The following is a 20,000-nucleotide window of genomic DNA, read 5'->3' as shown; positions in this document are numbered from 1 at the left end:
ATGTTATAATTCACTCCATAAGCCACAATCTCTTCAAACTTCTCATAAGCATGTCACAGAAAACCATAGCACTGGATTTGGAGAACATATGTCATTAATATTTCATTTCAGCATAGTTTACTTGCATTAACTATACTAACACAGGTTATCACACTGCTTTAAGTCAGAGTACCTAAAATATTATAACAAAGAATGGACTAGGAACTAGGCCTTATAAACTCCAGCCATTAGTTCTGTCATCCTAAAAGTTCATGGATTGGGGAAAAATGCTCAGTTCATGGACTAAAAGTTGAAATTTAATTGAAAGGAAATGTTTTTTAATTGTAATATGGTTATCACTGGTGTGTACATGAAAAAATAAATGCTAAACTGAGGGTGCACGTTGACATACATGTTAGCAGCAATATAAAATGTATGTGAGACATACAACAATCCTTCAACTTTTCCAAGTACAGTAATTTAAAAAAAGAAAATCAAATTGTAGGAAAGATACATATTTTCTCTCAAAGGTTTCTTTTGGATTCTGCAAGAAGGAAAAATACAGGGTGCTGAAGTAAATGATGAGTGGGGATGTTTCTATGATGCTCTCTCTCATTTCACTGTGACTTAGAGAAGCAGTAGTGAAAATTTTCTAAATGGCTAGTTTGTGAGAATTGTAACAGGAAATATGATTGGATGAATCTCAAAATATTTGCCAAAGAATTAGAATCCCTGTATTTTGGAAGTATGAAAGTATTTATAAAATCCTAATTCTTCCTGGATACATCAACATTTTTAGCAGTATAGCCTATACATGCTTAAAACAAGAAATTCTATTTGATATTGAATCATTTTTGATATTTACACAAAAGATCCCTCTCTAAACAGAAGTCACAAATCAAGATCATTTTGGTGTAATAGTACTGAGAGATCTTAAAATGAAAACCCATTCTCTCAAACAATGTCTTTTATAAAGAGGGACAAAAAATTATCTAGATTTAGAAGCCTTGATAAGTCCTTCTTCTAATATCTCAAAGAGGAGGAAAGAGTTTAAAAATGGCTAGCTCACGCCTTACTGTACTTCAATTCAAATATTATTATGATGTTGAGCGCTTGTGGCTTGTTGTTAAGGTGCTCTTGCTCTATACCCTGTAGTCTACCATTTGTAAACACATCTTTTTGATGTTTCTGCCAACATCCTGGCAACAAAGCAGTGAAATTTCAAATGAGCTAATTAACTTAATTGTTGATGAAGCATGAAACAGTTCATTCACCCTGTTAGCTGCACCATGACAACATAAGAGACTCAGCCTGTGAAGTTACTCATCTCCATAAGCTTATCTGTAGCTTTCCATGTAGATCTGCTGTATGCTAAAACTGGACATGTAGAAAAGCTTTCCAAAATATGTCCCTTAACATCTAATAATACTCATTTAAGTTTTTAAAAATGAAAATAAACAATGTGTGAAAATTCAACATTCACAAATATTTTGATCGGAAGTAGGTAGAGAAACTGTACAATCTGCAGCCCAAATTCTACCTTTTTTAAATGACTGTGTCAGCAACAAGTAGAACCTTTAACACAAGCCTGTTGTTTCTTCACTCAGCTAGTCATTCAACTAGTCAGCATGATTAATTGCCCAATTTGTAATTGTAGTTCTATGAATTTGAAATGATGTCATCATATGTGTGATGCACAAGGAGATTACAGGATACCTTAAGAAATTTTAACAAAAGGAAAACAAAATCTATTGCTATAATTTCCTATGTGAGAAGCAAAAGACGTTTCTGAAAACATACATAACATTTATGAACTTTTTAAATGGAATTCCTATGTAAAATTTGAAAATTAAAAGGAAAGTGTTTCACATGAATTGCATCTTTTTCAAAATTAATGACTTGATATGTAGAGGTAAATGGAAAGAGGAATATTCCTTTTGAAAACCCTAGAAGTTTCAAATTTGAAGTAAAGGACATGATTTTGACTCTGCTAATGGCTATAGCTTTCCCTGATGTTGAGAAATATTATAATTTATGGAATTTCTCATAGTAAAAATTTACTTTCTACCTTTATTTTGTCATAACTTTTAGCAAACCACCTACCCAAGGAAGAGAAAGAAACCTACTTTAAAAACTGTCCAAAATCTTCACAAATGCTTTCACAGCCCGGCCATTTGCAAACTCCATGGCCATAGAGCGTATGAGAGGCTCCAGTCTCCTCATGTGATGAGCTGTAGCAAAAGAAACAGCGTCAGATTCATCTCGGAAGCCATAATCGTTGGAGGCTGCTAGCGCCTGTCAGGTTACGATCAGTGACAAACGGGTCAAAACAGGTCAATTCAGCTCAGAGTAGTCAGAAAAATTTAATCGTTCTATTGAATAGTTCAACTGCCAAGGCTAGATGATGTTCCAATTAGAGAAGAAATAGAGCCAAAGATGACTGTTAATAAAGGATGAAAAACTAAGATGACTGTATAATACCATATGCTAATTCTGCCATATGACCTTAATGTAACATTTTACCTATAAATAAAAAAAAATGCAGTGGTGGTCAAATTAACACACACATAGATCCATATTTTAAGTAATACAAATGTTACTGAAAAGTATTTGGTACATTCTACTACAAGAAGATAGTCACCTTTTATTTTAGATGATTTAAATTCTTTCATGTTATATATGTTTATCTCTTGTATCTATTAGTTACAAATGATTTTTTAAAAATGAATTCCATTTTGGAATAGAGTATTATCTTTATATAATTATATATGACTTTTTTCATCATCAAGAATATGAACTACAAATCCTAATCACCCAACTTCTTTAATATACAGTCATCAAATTAATCTCAATTAAAACAACAGCATAAAAATATTCAGATGCATTCTATCCTACACAAACTAATCAGGAAAGAAAATGCTAGATACCTAAAGAAGAACTTGAGATAATCTCAATATATAATTTATTATGAAAAATAGTGCAAAAAACTATTCTATTTCTTTGGGGGGAAATAGTTATGATCAAAAATTTGTTAAAACTGTTCTTATAACATTAAATATCAGATTATTTTCAATCTAATCTAACTATTAAATATGTTTATTGTTGGCATAATAAATATGTTAATCATTTAGTTTTCTAAGAAATTTAACATTTCTATATTATAGCTAAGAAAAAATTTCAAAGTAAAAGAATATTTTAATTAATATTTAAAAGTAAATAATGCATAAATATGTAAAAGCTAACAGAAGTTGGTGGAAGTATATATGATTCCTTACATTATGATTATTGCTATAGAAACAAAATAAAGTAGAAAGTTGAGAAATCATATATTTAATGTTAATAGATAATTTCTTAACACTAGTCAGCCCTAGTAACATTCTCTCAAAAACATTTTTCACTCACAGGAATTTTTTTCATAGTCAAATTATTCATATAATGCTTTGTCATTGCAATAATAGGCAGATTATTTTCTTATAAATTGTGTCTTAATTACATACACAAACAAAACCATAGCTATTTCCAAGAAAATATTCTTAATATGCATGGTAAAGGTATCTATATTATTTATAATTCATATATACTTTTATAACTTCCAACTATTTTAAACTTATAAAACTTTACATAAATATAAGTACATATCTATATACTTGTATTAGTTTAAATTTATGCACATATGTCTGGTATATAATATACAAAATATATGATTACAAATTTCTCATAGCAAAGAATATTAAGCTAACCCACAGTCCTTCAGTCTTAATTTTTTTTTTTTTTTGGAAAAACAAATCCTGATTTACAGTTGATTCAAAATTATTTCCATAGACAAAAACACCTACCTGAAATATGTTGCCTGTAGTTATTTTACTTTTTTTTTAAGAAAGAAAATTAGTTTACACAGTTCATTGGGGTTCGCATTTATTTCTTCCCACTATACATTTTGGCACTGTACATTTTTGTTTCTAGTTTATCAGTGAAAAAACTAAAGCCTAGTGATACATAAGCACAGTAGAAACCCATCAGAATTACCTGTCTCGCCTTGCATTTAGAACTGAAGACTGTCCATTCACTATAGAATGATGAGTTATTGGTGGTGATGCTTTGGAAGTGGTGGAGGAGGTAGTAGAGGAGGAATTGTTAGTAGTGAGGTCTAGCCCTCCATGTTTAATGCCATTGTCTTCCATACTGTGAACTCCAGTCACTTCTTTCCATAACTGCTGAATCTCAGCAGGACTTAAGCCAGCTATAAAAAGAAGGAGAGCTCCACTAATATAGCAAAATAAAAATTTCATAAAATGAGCCCAATGTTATTAATGGATTAATGCCAACAGTAAAGGTGATGCTTACTACCCTGTACAATCAATAAGTTTAAAAATCATTTTACCCCATCAGTACATAGTAAGTCTAATTGCTTTTCTCTTGTTCCCAGTATTTTTTGTTGAAAACCATTGATTTTAATATAGTTAAGATCATTTTTATGACATGACTAAGGGTCAAAAAAGAAGTAAGTATGGTACAAAAAGTAATTATCACAAATTCATATAAGATTTCATTATCATTAATACAGAAACTTCAAAAAGAGATGAACTAGGAGTGATTGTGAAATACTCCTTATCAGAAATAAAAGGATAAAGAAAAACTGGAAATCACAATTATAACCCAGACATTATTTTTTCTTTTCAGATTAAAGCACTCAGGTGCATGCATGTACTCTCTCTACCAAAATCAATTCTTTTTTCTACTCTGTACAAAATGAAGATGAAGTCTGGCTACTATCTTGGTTTTTCAGCACCAGAAAAATAACTAAACTGGAAAATTTTAGCACATTTATTGGAGTTCACAAAGTTGGCATCCAGGGGAGTCCAATTTTCCCTTCTTCCCAGATTTCCCCAGTCAGAGCTAGCTCTTAGAACTATTCTTTCCCTCCCTTGCTCCAAACATCTTCACCCCTCAAACTTTCTGCTAATATTTTCCCTTTCTGATTCAAATGATCTCTTCTCCACATTTGCCATAGAGAAATCAGAGTATCCTCTTCATTCCAATCCTGAATCCATTCTCCTCCATTCTCCCAATGGTGGTAAGGTACTCCTTTGAGATACAAAAAATAACGAAAAATAACAAGCTTCATTTATCTTAAGGACTCTGCCATCTGCCCTTTTGTGGTACATGTAAGACCTCTAGGATATGCTATGCATCCTACCTACAGGTGTTTTTTCCCCTTAGAGTGTCCCAGAGCAATAGCTTTTTCTATTTATATCTTCATTGTTTAGCACTGGACTTCATATAAAGTAAGAGCATAATAAATGCTTTAAAATTTTGTTTTCAGTGATTAATTCAGAAGGTGATCTGGTCAAGAAATTTCACTCTACAGCTTTCATTCCAACAAAATCAGAATATGACTCCATCTATAACTAAAGACCTCAAATTATCTGGCTATGACTTTTGGACCAATTAGTCAATAGAATCTACCTATCCTAATGTTGCATATAAGGGCTAGATTAAAAGTAATCATTGACATTTCTGGAAGTTTCTGACGCTATATATATAGCATGATAGAAAGAAACACACATATATATGTTTGTATATTGTGTGTACATTCACATATATATGTCTATAATACTTTTTCTATATTCATTTGATTTATTACAGTTTCCCACAATTAGCAGTACAATTAATTTCACATAATGATTAATTAAGCTATAATTAAAACTGACATACACACACACACACACACACACACACACACACACACACCTGGGTTCCAAATGTGGAAGTTATATGACTATGAGGTACAAACAATCTAAGGACATTGTTTACTGAATAAGGTCAACAGTTAATAAATGATAAGTGGTGCTAATATAATCAACATGCACTAGACTTTTCATGTTTCTAATTTAAATTCATTGAGTAATAAATAACTGCTCGTGTTTTAGTTCTAAGTCACTCTTAGGGACTATGCAAGTTACTAATATTAATAAACACAGATTTTGTTCTGAAAGTGAACAAAAAGCTTAGAGGTTGTTTCTACTTACCTTTCAAAGTAGAAGGTAGTGAGTTTCTACTTTTAATTATATTACAAATTAGTCTTGATTACTACCATGCTTTTCATGGTATGCTGTCAAAGTGCCATGGATAGGTCTTCTCTATATAATTTAATAAATCAGTGAATGAATCAAACTTAGCCTTGTTTATTAGCAGATAGAAAGGCTTTCTAATATGTAATAGGTAAAGGGAAGAGGGGCTATAAATGACTTCAGGAGAGGTTAATTTTGATAAAATTTGTAATAAAGCATTTTATCTTATTACCTAACCAACTCTTCCCTTGAGATGTAAGTTTGTGGATAATAAGTTGCTAAGGCAAAATGAATGTTTTTACTGTTAACTGAAATTAGTGAACACCACACATATGATTTTTTAATCAATTAATGTTACTGTATTTCATGAATTTTTTTTACAACAAAGGGATGAAAGGAACTAAACTAAAGGAACTAAAAAATTAATTTCACTTTTTTTTTTCCCAAGGACAGGAGTTTACCTAATCTATCTTAAAAAAATAACAATTCTTTAAAAAATATGTAGCAAAAAAGTTTACTCAGGTTTTACATATGAATCCATTTAGAATATAGGTAAATAATTCTCAGTTTCCTATTTTTTCTACAATTTATACATTATTTCTTTGTATTCTGTTGTCAATGAATGTAAAGAATAATTCAATTTTGTTACTATTCTTGATAGTTTTGATGACCACTTAGCTCTTTTTTGGATTAAGTAATTTTTGATTTGTTTCTATTACATGCATGATCAATTAAAGGTACTTTTTTTTGAAATGTAAAATAGATCTAGAATTACTCATTGATTCTTTCATGTAATATTACTGATATAGCTTAATATCACAAAATGTCATTAATTCAGACTCCACTAATTCAGAGCTTTGCAGTTTACAAAGCACTTTATATACATTATCTCATCTGATAAGTTGATTCCGACATGGTATTTGCAATCACAGAATATCATAACTGGAAGAAACTCAGACATTATCTAATTCAATCCTTTCATTTTAGAGATGAGGAAACTGAGGTCCAGAAAAGTGAAATGATTCTCTGAAATAATTTCCAGGCTTTTTCCTTAGAGGAGTAATTTAATCTAAAATTGTTAGTTTTTTTAAGCAACAAAAATCTAAAGTTTTTTCACTTCATCTTCAGTTTTAGTCTAGTAGTTATTTTTAATTAATTATTTTTATACATGATAGAAACTAAGTACATGATAAATCACAATTTTTTAAAATTAACTACTCTTGTTTTGACCTGATCATATAGGTTCTTTTCAATAAGTATTGTATTTGGAAATTATAAAAATTATATTTTTTTAAAGATATGCTACCACAGGCTTTTTGCTGCTGGACTGACCTCCATCCCAATATTTTAAATTAGTAATATTTTTTACTATATTATGAAAATCTTACATATTTAAGTATGTTTTGAATTTATATTAACTTTGAGAACCATTAACTTCCCACTCGCCTCATTCATATGCTTCTATAGAGTATATAAGAGGCAACATAGTATTTAATAATCTTCTTTATGTTTTATCTGTCAACAATATTATAATGTATATATAAACATCTATCTATACTTGTAAAGTCAAGTCCTTAATGAAACAAATTGTTTTTCCTTTAAAAAAGGAGAAAGTAGAAAGAATTTGAGAATCAAGATACCTGTCCAAGACTTGCCTCAAACTAGTTTTTTTTTTTTGTTTTTTTTTTTTAAATTTTAGGTGAGATGCTTCTTTGGACTTCAGTTTATTTGTTAAATAAGGCTCTTAAATTAGATTATTTTTAAGAGTCTCTTCTGGCGGTAACATTCTCTGAGTTTATGAAATGAAAGTTTGTTTGTTTTTCTATAATGATTTGTGTATTCAATAGAATAGATGTTTTACTTATATTATTAAATGAAATTTCATGTTCAAGAATATACATACACAGTCCATCATCTGATTTCTAAAGTCTATTATATAACTTAAAGAATTCATATTAATTTCCTTTCATACTCCTTAGCCAACATTTTTGAACTTTGCATATTCTATGTCAAGCTAATAATCATTTTAAAATCAAACCATTAAGAAAGTATTTTAAGTGAAATATTTCTTTTTGATCTTTTAAAATTTATATTTGGCAATCCTTTTACTCTTTAGATTATCATCATCATAGCTTTCCAATAGTACTTTTAAAGTGTGCTGTCCCCTAAATATGTGTGTATGCATGTGTACATAGATACATAATTTATGTTTTTGAATATGTATTATTAGTATGTGAATATATACATATATATGCATATATATTTTCATCATAATATAGTAATATAGCTATGCCTCAATAACAGGGGATGTCCAGAGTGAATTAAATAACTCGATAGCAAGAGGCAGTGTGGGGTATTGGATAGAGGGTTAGTCTTAGAATCAGGAAGATAAGGATTTAAGATCTGCTTTGGACACATCATCTACTCAAAGTGTGACCATAAGCAAGTCATTTAATCTCTCACTGCTTCAGTCAGCTGGCTAAGAGTGTAAATCTGCTTTAGTAGATGAAATTTGTATATGATAAGTTCTCTCCACTTATGAAATCATATGTTTGAATAAAATAAAAATTTTTTCTTACAATTACAACAAAAATAATGTATCAAGACATCTTTCTACCATGCTTTAGAATGTATATGTTGCATGTACATATATAAAACATAAAAACAAAAGCTGGTGAGTAATGTGGCAGTAAACTTTCATTTTTTCAGTATGGAAATGAAAAGATAGGATTTTAGTCCTATAAGATAGGAAATATTATTTTCAAATTTTTTAAGCCATAATGAAAAAATCACAACGAAGCATGAATACTATTAGGTTGTAATAAGAAAATTATCAATTAACCAGCCAAAAATAATTTATTAAAAACTTACTAAATCTGTACTGTCTGCCCAGGCAAAACAAAGTACGAAATTAATAATATACATAAAATTCTAAATTACTTAGAGGGGAATGAGTCTTTGGTATATATACATATGATTTAGGAATAATCTAATTGCCCTATTTTGTGTATATTTGTGTGAGAGTATGTATGTGTATTTTTTTTTTTTTTTACACATAACAGTAAGAATTTAAAGGCTGGTAATTCTTCTTTGTAATAATCCCAGGATGCTGGCCTACTAGTTAAAAATAAATATAAGATCCACATATAAAGACACAAATCCCATGTTTTATGATGCATTTATGTAAAATGAGCAGTCAGAAGAACAGCAAAATGTTTTAATTAGCCCAGTTCATTATAGCTAGTTATAATGAGGAAACCCAAACTAGATTTATTTTCTCTGAATTACATAGTAAACCTAGTATTAGGGCAATCCAAGTAAACAAGAAGTCAATAATAAGGTGTTTTAGTGCTTCATATTTAATCATTAGATAAGTGATGTTGATCTAGCATAAGTCAAAAATATCAAATATTTCATCTTACCTTGCTTAAAATATAAGATTTTCTTTGACTAGTTAGGGTTTGTTTTTGAATCCTGCACATTTATCGCACTTTGCACCCTCATGAATTTTATAACTTAGTATTTAGTGGAAATGAGGGAAAAGGGGGGAGGTAAAATCAGTTATCTTGTGAGTTGCAAATGGAATAATTGGGTTTTGAATTCAGTGATCTTTCCATGACTCCATGCTGCTTTTCTAAGCAGTCTTAAGTTTTCCAAACTTAATTATATCTATGTAGATGCAATGAGCTGGTTAATGAAGCCAAAAATTCATACCAAGGCAGATTACTCTTGGTATGAATTACTATGTCTACCCCTATGTCTAAGACATGGGGCAGGATAATAAAATCATTAGATTCAAATCAGAAAGAAAACTTTTAACTAACCCAATCTCACCATTTGAAAATTGAGGAAAACTGAGTTCTTGAAAGGTTCACTGATTTGCTTAAGATCACAAAGGTAGTAAATGGATAAGCTAGGATTTGAAGGTCCTTTAACTCCAGATCCAGTATTCTTTCAATGATAGCAGCATCATTGTACCACTTATCCTGAAGAGTGGTCCTTTGCTCTTCTTGGATCCTCTTCTTTTTCCTGAGTTAGGATTTTAAAAAGCCTACCTTTTTTGATTATCCTTACTATTCCTCACCAGTCTTTATTTTGAACTACAACTTAATAGCCCAAGTTGAAAGTGGAATATGTACTCTTTAACAAATCAGCTGGTAGAGTGGAGGTCTATAGAGTTAATTCCTATGTTGATCCTTTGGGTGAATATTAGGTTCTACTTAGGAAGAGTTGCCTGTGACCTAACTATCCCAGCATATAGGATAATTTTCAGATCTAAAGCAAATATAATTGTCTGAAAGGATACCCCATTTCCCTTCATGCCTTCTAGGGGTTTGCCATTCATAGAGTTATTTCAGTTTACTTTCCTAGAAGCTTGAGTCTGACACTGAAAACTGAATAGGTATATATAGCCATTTTTATAGAAGCAGAGTTCTGAGGCATTCAGGTCCCCACATCTTTAATGAGAAATTACTGTGTTTAAAGTTCTATGTTAGGTTCAGTAAATACAAAGACAAAAACAGAACAGTCTCAAGTCCTCCCTCCCCCCCATTCCATTTAAGTAACTAAATTGCTTTAGACTGCCATTTTGTTTTGGCTACTTGGACTCAGTCTCTTTGATTTTCTCTTATTGTTTAAATCAGAAAGTACTCTGAGATGTGAAACAGCCTTAATAGGTAAAGCATAATGAAAGTGTATAATGAACATTAGAGGTAGATAGGTAGGAAAATGTTATGTATTTTTTTTAAAGTTAACACTGGATTCTAATATAAAAAATCAAATTTAATTTTCTTGAAATAAGTATCATAAATAGATTTTGTTATGTAAATATGTGATCTTGTTACTAGTTACTATATCTATTCTTCTAGTAGTTAAATATTTCAAATAGTATGATTTCCTAATGCTGCTAATTCTTTTTTCTTTTTTTTTTCGCTGAGGCAATTGGTGTTTAAGTGACTTGCTCAGGGTCACATAACTAAGATGTATTAAATGTCTAAGGTCTGATTTGAACTCAGATCCTCCTGATTTCATGGCCAGTGCTCTATCCATTGTGCCATCTAGCTGCTCCTGCTAATTCTTGATTAAGGGACAGGCCTCTAGCCATGAAATCCTTCATAGGTCAAATCTCATTATTTGTTGTAATGAAATTCCTAAATAATAAATATTATAAGCTCTAATTCATGGTCCATTGGTTTAAAGCAATATTTGTTCAGCTGAAATTTCTATAATAAAGTCATCTCAATATTCCAGTGAAGTGATATTTTACCTACATATGACCTGAGTTTAAGAAGCTTAAGGGATAAATTTGTCTTATTTTTAAATTAAAACTTCTTTTCTAAACCTAAGTGATTAAGAATAAAACTTTGTGTAAATTAAAATAATTTGTGTTTATTCAGCATTTGGGGGTTTCATTGTGTTATGGTAATAGAAATACAAAAATACAGATAAAATTAAATCCAATATATAGATAACAGTGAATAAAATCATTATATAGGTTCAAATGTCATACTGGATGACTAAAAATCACTTGGAATCTCAATAAGACTAGAGAAAGAAGGTAGAGTTTCCTTACAGTTTAAAAGCCAATTTTAGTTTGAAGATTAAATATCTGTTATTTTTTCAGAGTAGTTGTCCTCCATGGATTCTATTGGTTCATGTATATTACATTAGATCTAATTGGTTAATTAGTCCTTCAATACAAATCAATCATATTTGAATTGTGTTGTTCTTCTAAATGATTTTCAGTCTGCAAGACCAGAAAATATGTAGTTTAATATATAACAAAACTCTTAAAAGTAGATAGAATCAACATGTCAAATTTCTGAGCCTCAGACTAAAAACTGGTATGATGAAACTAATTATGAAAATAACTTAATAACAAATGTAAAGTGTGAAAAGGGTAAAAGAAACATCACATGAGATGGTCAGATGTATGTACCTTGTGGCAGAGACTGGACAGGAAGAGCAGATTGGCCAGGTGGGATAGAAATGAGTCCCTGACGCTGGAGATTCAGCAGATGTTGCTGCTGCTGGAGCTGTTGCATCTGGAGGAGCTGTTGCTGGAAGACAAGCTGCTGTGCTGCCAACTGCTGCTGTTGCTGCTGCTGCTAGAACACACACACACACACACACACACACACACACACACACACCACAGACCACCACAATGAAGAGCAGAAAATAGAGTTGGCAAAGATTGGTCTCCTACTCTACTCTACTTCCATTCTTCTGGTGAGTTGCTATATCATAATCTTATTGGTCACATCTCAACTCAAGTGAAAATGCCCTGTCTCCTAGCTGTAGTGGGCTGGTAACCCAAAATATGCTGGGTAGTACTGGAACCTATCAAGAGAAAGGAGATAACATCTTTTCAAGCAAAAAAAAAAAAATTAAGCAGTTCATGACAGATGGTAACAGATTTATCTATGCTAAAAGTGCAGGCAGCAGTCTGTGGCAACCTAGTTTTTCCAAGTGAAAAAGTTTGGTCTGCATGGTGCATGAATGTAGTCTCTGGTGATCTATTAGTAAACTGGGATGTAGCCTTCCTTTCACTGGCCTGTTGACTCTGTTTTTCCTATTGTTGGAATATATTAAAGCCAGAATTATGTTCAAAAGTAAAAACAAAAAAAGTGCCCTTATTATAACGAAAAGTATAACTTCCAATTTTGTGAGGCATTACAAGACAAACCAGAGCTCTTTGGACTCAGGAGGGTAGGAGAAGGCAGTCACACTTCAGAGAAAGACAAGCTGCTGTGGAAGACCTTTCCTTTTTAGTTTAGGGAAAAGAGAAACTTCTGATGCGCTCACTGGAAAACAGACTGCATAATGGAGCAAGTCATGTGGATTGCCCAAAGCCTCCGGAGAAATAAGGGAGCAATTTCTATTCCATCGTTGATGGCTGTCTGAAATTCTATTCACAAATCCAAACAGAAACCAAGCCTCGGGAGGTCAGAACTGTTTCCTGTACGTTTGCATAATGGGCAGCTTGAAGACAACTTCTACGATACCTGCTGATCAATTTAACTACTTCAACATGTTTTGTTTGTATTATGTTTATATTTGATGCAGTTTGCTGACAAGTGCGAGCCAGGCCTGAGAAGCCCGCTTGTCAGTTTGATTTATGAGCACATCAAACTGTAACTTTCTACTCGCCACTCCAAACCTACAGTAGCAGTTCATTAATCAGGGGCCTATGACTTTGAAATCTGTGCTCAACCAGTCTTCTTCCCTCCCCCCAACAATAGGCTAAATTTGCATGCTCTCTGAGCTGAACTACAGAGAAAAATAAGGTTCCCTCACCAACTTAGACTCTTGGTGAATACAAGATAATCAGTACTTTGTCCACCACACAGCTTGCTCTTTGTACATTGTGATTCATTAGTGAACATTAGAAGACAGCATCACTGGATTGTAACTCTCAAGTCCCATGCTACAAAAAAGGGAAGGCTTGAGAGTTCTACTATCACTATTAAGCTCAGTTAAAATATATAATAATGCATCTTTGACAGCAAGAGACTTGTTATAGGAAGATCTAAGATTATTCTTGTCTCTCAACACCCCTTCTCAACCTGAACTATTATCTATCATGTATGTATGTATGTATGTATGTATGTATCTATCAATCGATTGATCTATCTATCATCTATTTATCCATCTCAATGAGATAACCAGATCTTACTTCTTTTGCTTGCTTTCCGGGATGCTGCTGCTGTTGCTGCTGCTGCTGCTGCTGCTGCTGCTGCTGTTGCTGCTGCTGCTGTTGCTGCTGTTGCTGCTGCTGTTGCTGTTGCTGCTGTTGTTGCTGCTGCTGCTGCTGCTGCAAAAGCTGAAGATGTAACTGTTCTTGCTGTTTCTTGTAAAACTCTTGTAGTTGTTGCTGAATAAACCATTTTGACTTTAATAAATAAAGGCAAAAGTTTCATGTATTATCAGTCTCCTAAACTCATCTAGGCTGGCTTATGGTAGAAGTGCCATTAAGAATCACCGCATAACAGAAATATGCACTGGATTTGAAGAGGCAAATCTACATACATTTGCCTCCTCCCTGTCCTCCCTTTCACCCCCCCCCCCAAAGCAGCTCTGAAACTTTCCAATCAAGATTCTAAAATGTCCTAAATATAAGGGTTTAGAAAAAGTATATTCTGTTTGGAATGTGGGAAAGCCAATACTTTCCTTTATTATTACATCTTAAGTACTTAAATGATAAAAACTATTTCCTCTATTATCTGCATTAGATAAAAATTCCATAAGGTACAACAAAACCACCTAATTCTTATTTGGGAAAAAACAAACTGATAAATCTCTCATATAATATAGTAGGATTAAAACTACAGGGTCCCCTAGGATGATCGGGATGCTAGATCTTAAAATGTTTAATATAAAAAGTCAAGAGAGACAAATGCATTATTTTCTCTAATGCAATTGATTATGCAGTAGAATATCCAATTGAAATATTATTCCATCTTATGCCAATGTCTGATTAGTGACTTTGTGTTTATTGGGGGGAAGAAGGAAAATTTTATAGATTCTTGGCTTAGTTGTAAGACTGTTCTGAAAGGTAGACTCATTTAGAGCTCAAAATTTTTGAGGGAAAGAAAATGCAGGGAATTATCTTCCCTTCATTGTAAAAAGCTGGTCAATTCAAATTTCATAACTGCATTCCACTTCTGTGACTAAAGGGAGTGCTAAAGTGTTATGAATTTTAAAGCAACAATTATCTACAAGTCTATTTACACTTTCTTTGCCAAGTCTACACATCAAATGTGCCTAAGCACTTGAAAATTTAAATATTGATTTGCTCCTGTAGAAAATATACCTTCCTCTGCTGTTATTCTGCATTTTAATGGATCAAAGACTGTAAGCAAACTAAGTTTCAGTCACTTCCATAATTAAAATAATATATTTATGTCCTAAATGTTGTACAATTATGGTTTTCAAAGCTAAAGCATGTACTGATGGATTGTCAAAAATACACACAGACCATCACCACTACTTGTGAAAATGCCATGGGCCATATTAATACTCCAAAGCAGGTAACCCACATTACCTGCTGTAACATGACTGCTTGCTGCTGCTGAAGAAGTGCTTGGAGCTGCTGGGGAGACAGTACTTGCTGCTGGAGAATCTGCTGCATTTGCTGAGGGGTGATCACCTGGGGAGTCATCATGGCCACTGACACAGGCACCTGCAGAGAGAAAGAGAAAGAGAAAGAGAAAGAGAGAGAGAGAGAGAGAGAGAGAGAGAGAGAGAAGAAAAAAGAGAGAAGGAGAAGAGAGAGAAGAGAGGAGAGAAAGAGAGAGAGAGAAAGAGAGAGAGATCAAATGCACTTCTGCTGACCTGCATTGCTTTTATACATCATCTTTTGATTTTGTACCAATGATGGACCATCATTTTAATATCATATTTATTACTATTAAAGTTCCAGTTTCAGAAAGAATAGGTTATTTTAAGACCACAGGACTGTGGCACTCGATTTCCAGAGGCATCAGATTTCATCAGGCTCAAGCTTTATGTTTCACTTCTCTTATGTATTACTGTAAGAGATGTGAACATTGGCTAGTATAAATGTGTATTTAAAAATAAATGATCACATGGTAGGGCTCGAAACACTTCATAATCAATCATCTTATCAAGTGTCATAATGTTATAAATGGAAAACCTATTGAGACTATTTTAGAAGATATAATTGAAATAAATATAAAAGATTAAACACTTTGAAATAAGATATGTTTTATATAGACAAAAGGTACCTAAGCTACTAAGAACATGTGTATGTTACTTCAGTTTTTTTTTTTTTAAGACAATGCATAACCATTACAATGTTCACAGTTACTTATATGACTAATTTGTTCTGGGGAAATAACTGTACAGACATCCTCAAAGAAACAAGGAGATGTCATTTCAGGATTCTAGTGTCTTTGGGCATATTCTGAGTTTTTACTTTATCTTAACTTAAACTATGAAATATGCAAATTTTCAGATGAACCAATGTAAAGTTTGTCTATAAATGAAAAAAAATTACAAAAGTTCTTTGACAGGAAGGTAGACAGGGAAGAAAAGAGAAAAAGGGAGGGGAGAGAGGAAAGCAAAAAAAGGAAAGTAGGAGAAAGAAAGCAGGAAAAATACAAAGTAAAGTAGAACACGAGTAAAAATCATTGAAAAGGGGTGAGCAAAGAGAGAGCAAGAAACAGGAGGTGGAGGGAGTGGAGAAAGGGAGGGAGAGAGTGGAGGGACAAAAACCTTGTACTAGAGCCTAAGGTATGTGTTCAGTTCTGTGGATGCACTGTCTATAGGTACTGTTTGTACTAACTAGTACATCAAACAGGCTGTCAGCTTGCCAAGTTTGCAACCTTTGAACAAGCAATTGCTTCTTTTTTAAGAAAAAAATTCACTTTTATTATAAATAAAAACAACTATTAATATAAACGCCTTTTTTTTTTTAGCAAGTTCTTGGGCTTTGCAAATAAGAAGGGATTATTAATAGATATGATTCATTATTTATTTTAATAATGAATTCCTATGCAGTTCAGACTTATACAATGTGATACTTTGTGTTTTAAAGAATGGAAATATAAATAACAAAAAACCAGAAAGTTGGGTGGTAGGGCAAAAGAATAAAGGTCCAGTGTGTGCAACTTCTCTTTGCTCAGAAGTCCTCAGATTTCAATTTCTAGCCCCAGTTTCCTTATCTAATATTGACATCTTAAAATGCTAATTAATTAAATCTCTGTTTAACATGAATAAAAAGAATTAGAATATAACTGAATTGAGGTCATTTACTTTTCAAAATTATTTCTAGATCCTGAAGAATAGGTTGGCATGCAGGTGGATTGTACTGTTTGAATTATCTAATATATAAATATTTGACTAAGATAAAAACAATATACCACTTATAATTTGTTGCTTAATGATACTTTAGTGTTTTATTCTTTAAAAAATGAAGTACTTGTTTACAGGATTGTTTGTTTGCAGACAACTAAATAGCAGGGTTAGAATAAACTGGTTGGAAAACTTTCTCTCTGCAAACATGGCCTTACTTGCCACAATCATTTAACTTCATGCTGTCTCCAAACAGCAATGAATCAAACTGAAATGAAGGGGCAGGGAAAGACAGACATGTTAAACTTTAAAGAGGTTGCCAATCCATTTATATATGGCCTATAAAGTCTACTATGTGATGAACAGCTTGCCACACTTCTAACACCTTACAGCCCTTGTCACTTTTCCTTTATTATATCTCAGTACATGATAGGTACTCACTTACTTAATTATCTCTATGACTACAAGTAAAAATACTTAAAAAATATCTTATGGATACCAAATGTGCTTTGGGATGAATGTTTTATAAATATAAGTCTGTCATAATATAGTACCTGCTAAGGAGGCTCATTACTTCTTGTGTATAAGATGTAATTTAAAGTTTGGTGATAATAGGTTAAGATGCTGGAAAATTAGGTGAGCTTTCTACCATTTCTCTCTTTTAAAAATTCTCTCCTCTTTTCAGTTAAAGAATCTTTTAAACAGATTGTTTAATTCTTAAGAAAGAATAATCTTCCTCCTATTTTCTACTTTCAAGTTCAAGCAAAGATAACCATCATCATTACCATGATAAAAGAGAATTCTTATGGGTTGTTAAAAAAATATTAAGCAAGAATGTCCCTGTCCTCTAGCTGCTTTCTATCTAAAACTATTAAGGAGATATAGAAGGGAGAACAAAAGCATCTCACTATAATAGCTCCATAAGACACAATAGGAAAAGCACAAATGTAAAGAGACTGAAGGATACAGATTTAATTTGGAGATGTTTTAATCTGTTGTAAACATTTTACATTTTCAATTCACATGAAATATAGCAAACAAAACATTTTGAGGCCTCCTGAATAGTTTGAATTTTCTTAAACAAGCACAATATATGTTTCCTGCATTAATAACACTGATTTTCATTTCTAAGTGTGTGCTACTTGAGGTAATTTAGGAGAATGTAATTTTGCTAGTACAAAGCTATTCCACTTTTTGAGAGTGCAAAATCTACTTATTTTCCTGTTTTTGTTGTGTACCATGTCACCACAACACAAAGAAATTCATGGATATGTATAAATAGGCATAAAAACATGCAAATAATGGTATACTTAACATTTAGCAATATTAAACTTGAAGATATTAGCAAAAATATTAATAAGCCCTGAGTCCCAGAAACAGAACACATATACCTAAAATTTATATCTAATGAACTATATTATATGGCTTTTTAAGAAAAATTTTTTTTCATGAAAGATCTGAATTGCTTGATGCAAATATTCTAATATGCATATAGCAATTTACACGGATATGATTTCAGTTATCATTTACTAAGATATGTCATGTAAAATTTAGAGAATAGTGGTATAACATAACGTACAAAAGACTTATAATTTTAGTCTGGGTATATTTAACATAGTTCAATTTAATTTACAAATAAAAAGTCAGTCAACAAACAACATTGGGGATAGAGTGAACCCTTCATCCCAAAAAGGATGACCTATGTCTGATAGGGTGTCAGATGTTAGGAGATGATTAAGACATGTACCTTGACCTTTCAAGGATATTTCAATCTGCAAGGGGACTCAAGACAAGTGCATAAGCAATTAGAAGTTAGAGAACATAAGTATGAAAGAAAATTCTATAAAACGTTATGGAATGTTGAAGCTGAGATCACTTTGAGCTTTGGCATATTTGTGCCTGGCATCCAGTAAATGTCTAATAAATGCTACTTGAATTTTAGGTAAACACTCTTAGAAAGTAGAGTATAACAGTGGATCTTGTTCTCTATCAGTGGAAATCATAAAGAAAAACACTCAACTTATTTCATTAAATTTCTTTTTTCTCATTGAGATTTCTAATGCTAATGTGATCTAGTTCCCTTTAGTAAAGCAGCAGGAATGTAAGAGGTGGGCGAAGATAGGATTTCTAAAACTAAATCAGTTTTGTCTTATAAAGACTTTAGAATATTGTTAACATCAAACACATTTGGTGTTCTTGTGTATTCATGGAAAGCTGGATAAATAATCCCAGGAGAATATATATATAATTTGTGTGTAACAGAAAAAGAAAACCATGTGAAACTCTCTCTAAATCATGACTCAAAGTAACTATATAAAGTATGGACTGCCTTATGCTTAGGCTGCCAATTTTGTCTTACTATAATTTTATTTATATTAAATAGAAACACATATTCTTCATAAAATGGTTTGTATTCAATAGCTAAACCACTAAAATGGGGCCAAATAATCAGAAATAATGCACAAGACATAATATGAAGGGTACTTTTCCTATAATCACTATAAAAATCATGCATTGTAGGAGTTTCAGAAAGTGGACTAAGATTCTTATCCAAAGGGAAAAGAGCAATCCAGTTCAATAGAATTTCTTAATGTAATGGTTTTATATGCTAAGCAATTAAACACGGCAATTATGAGCAGGTGATTTTCAAAGATTTGTTGTGTAGGTTAGTATGTCAATCCTATTCCTTCTTTACTGGATGTGACTGGGAATTCAGTCACAACTAAGAGTTAAGTGTTACAGAAGCAAACATTATTTCCCTTGTTAACAGGTCCTGCCTTACACTGCGTGGAATGTTGGTATGCAAATTCTCCCAGCCTTTACTTAATATTTGAAGATTAAAACAAAGTTTTGAACTCTTGGTCTTAAAGCTAAGTTGAATGACAGTAATAAAAAAAATCAAACTATTATAATATTAACAATTAAAATAACAAGTGCAAAAACTTGAATTCCAAATGTTGCAATAGTAGCTATCTATGGAAAATCCTATTGTAAATGTCTTCAGGACAGTTTTTTTCTCCTGTTTTCTCCTTCCCTCTACAAAATTGTCATACCTATATTTAATTGTAATAGAAGAAACTATTATTTGGAATCTGCTCTTCTGGTACACATTCACACTTTGGTTATGTACAT

The 20,000-nt window shown here is 32.0% G+C and overlaps 1 protein-coding gene across 1 annotated transcript in view; it reads right to left on the bottom strand.

Annotated features, from left to right (window-relative positions):
- The window catches only part of FOXP2 (forkhead box P2), a 696,776-nt gene that overhangs the window by 51,242 nt on the left and 625,534 nt on the right, over positions 1-20,000 (bottom strand). Inside the window, exons 6-11 of the mRNA XM_031938846.1 lie at positions 15,097-15,234; positions 13,729-13,926; positions 12,607-12,615; positions 11,989-12,157; positions 4,006-4,219; positions 2,106-2,210 (exon numbers count right to left, since the gene is read on the bottom strand). Of these exons, the coding sequence (XP_031794706.1) occupies positions 2,106-2,210; positions 4,006-4,219; positions 11,989-12,157; positions 12,607-12,615; positions 13,729-13,926; positions 15,097-15,234 (833 nt within the window). The remainder of the gene's footprint in view (positions 1-2,105; positions 2,211-4,005; positions 4,220-11,988; positions 12,158-12,606; positions 12,616-13,728; positions 13,927-15,096; positions 15,235-20,000) is intronic.

This window comes from Sarcophilus harrisii, chromosome 5, assembly GCF_902635505.1.
Source record: "Sarcophilus harrisii chromosome 5, mSarHar1.11, whole genome shotgun sequence".
Lineage (NCBI taxonomy): Eukaryota > Metazoa > Chordata > Mammalia > Dasyuromorphia > Dasyuridae > Sarcophilus > Sarcophilus harrisii.
Note: the sequence above shows the minus strand (reverse complement) of the source record. Positions and strands in the feature narration are given on the sequence as shown.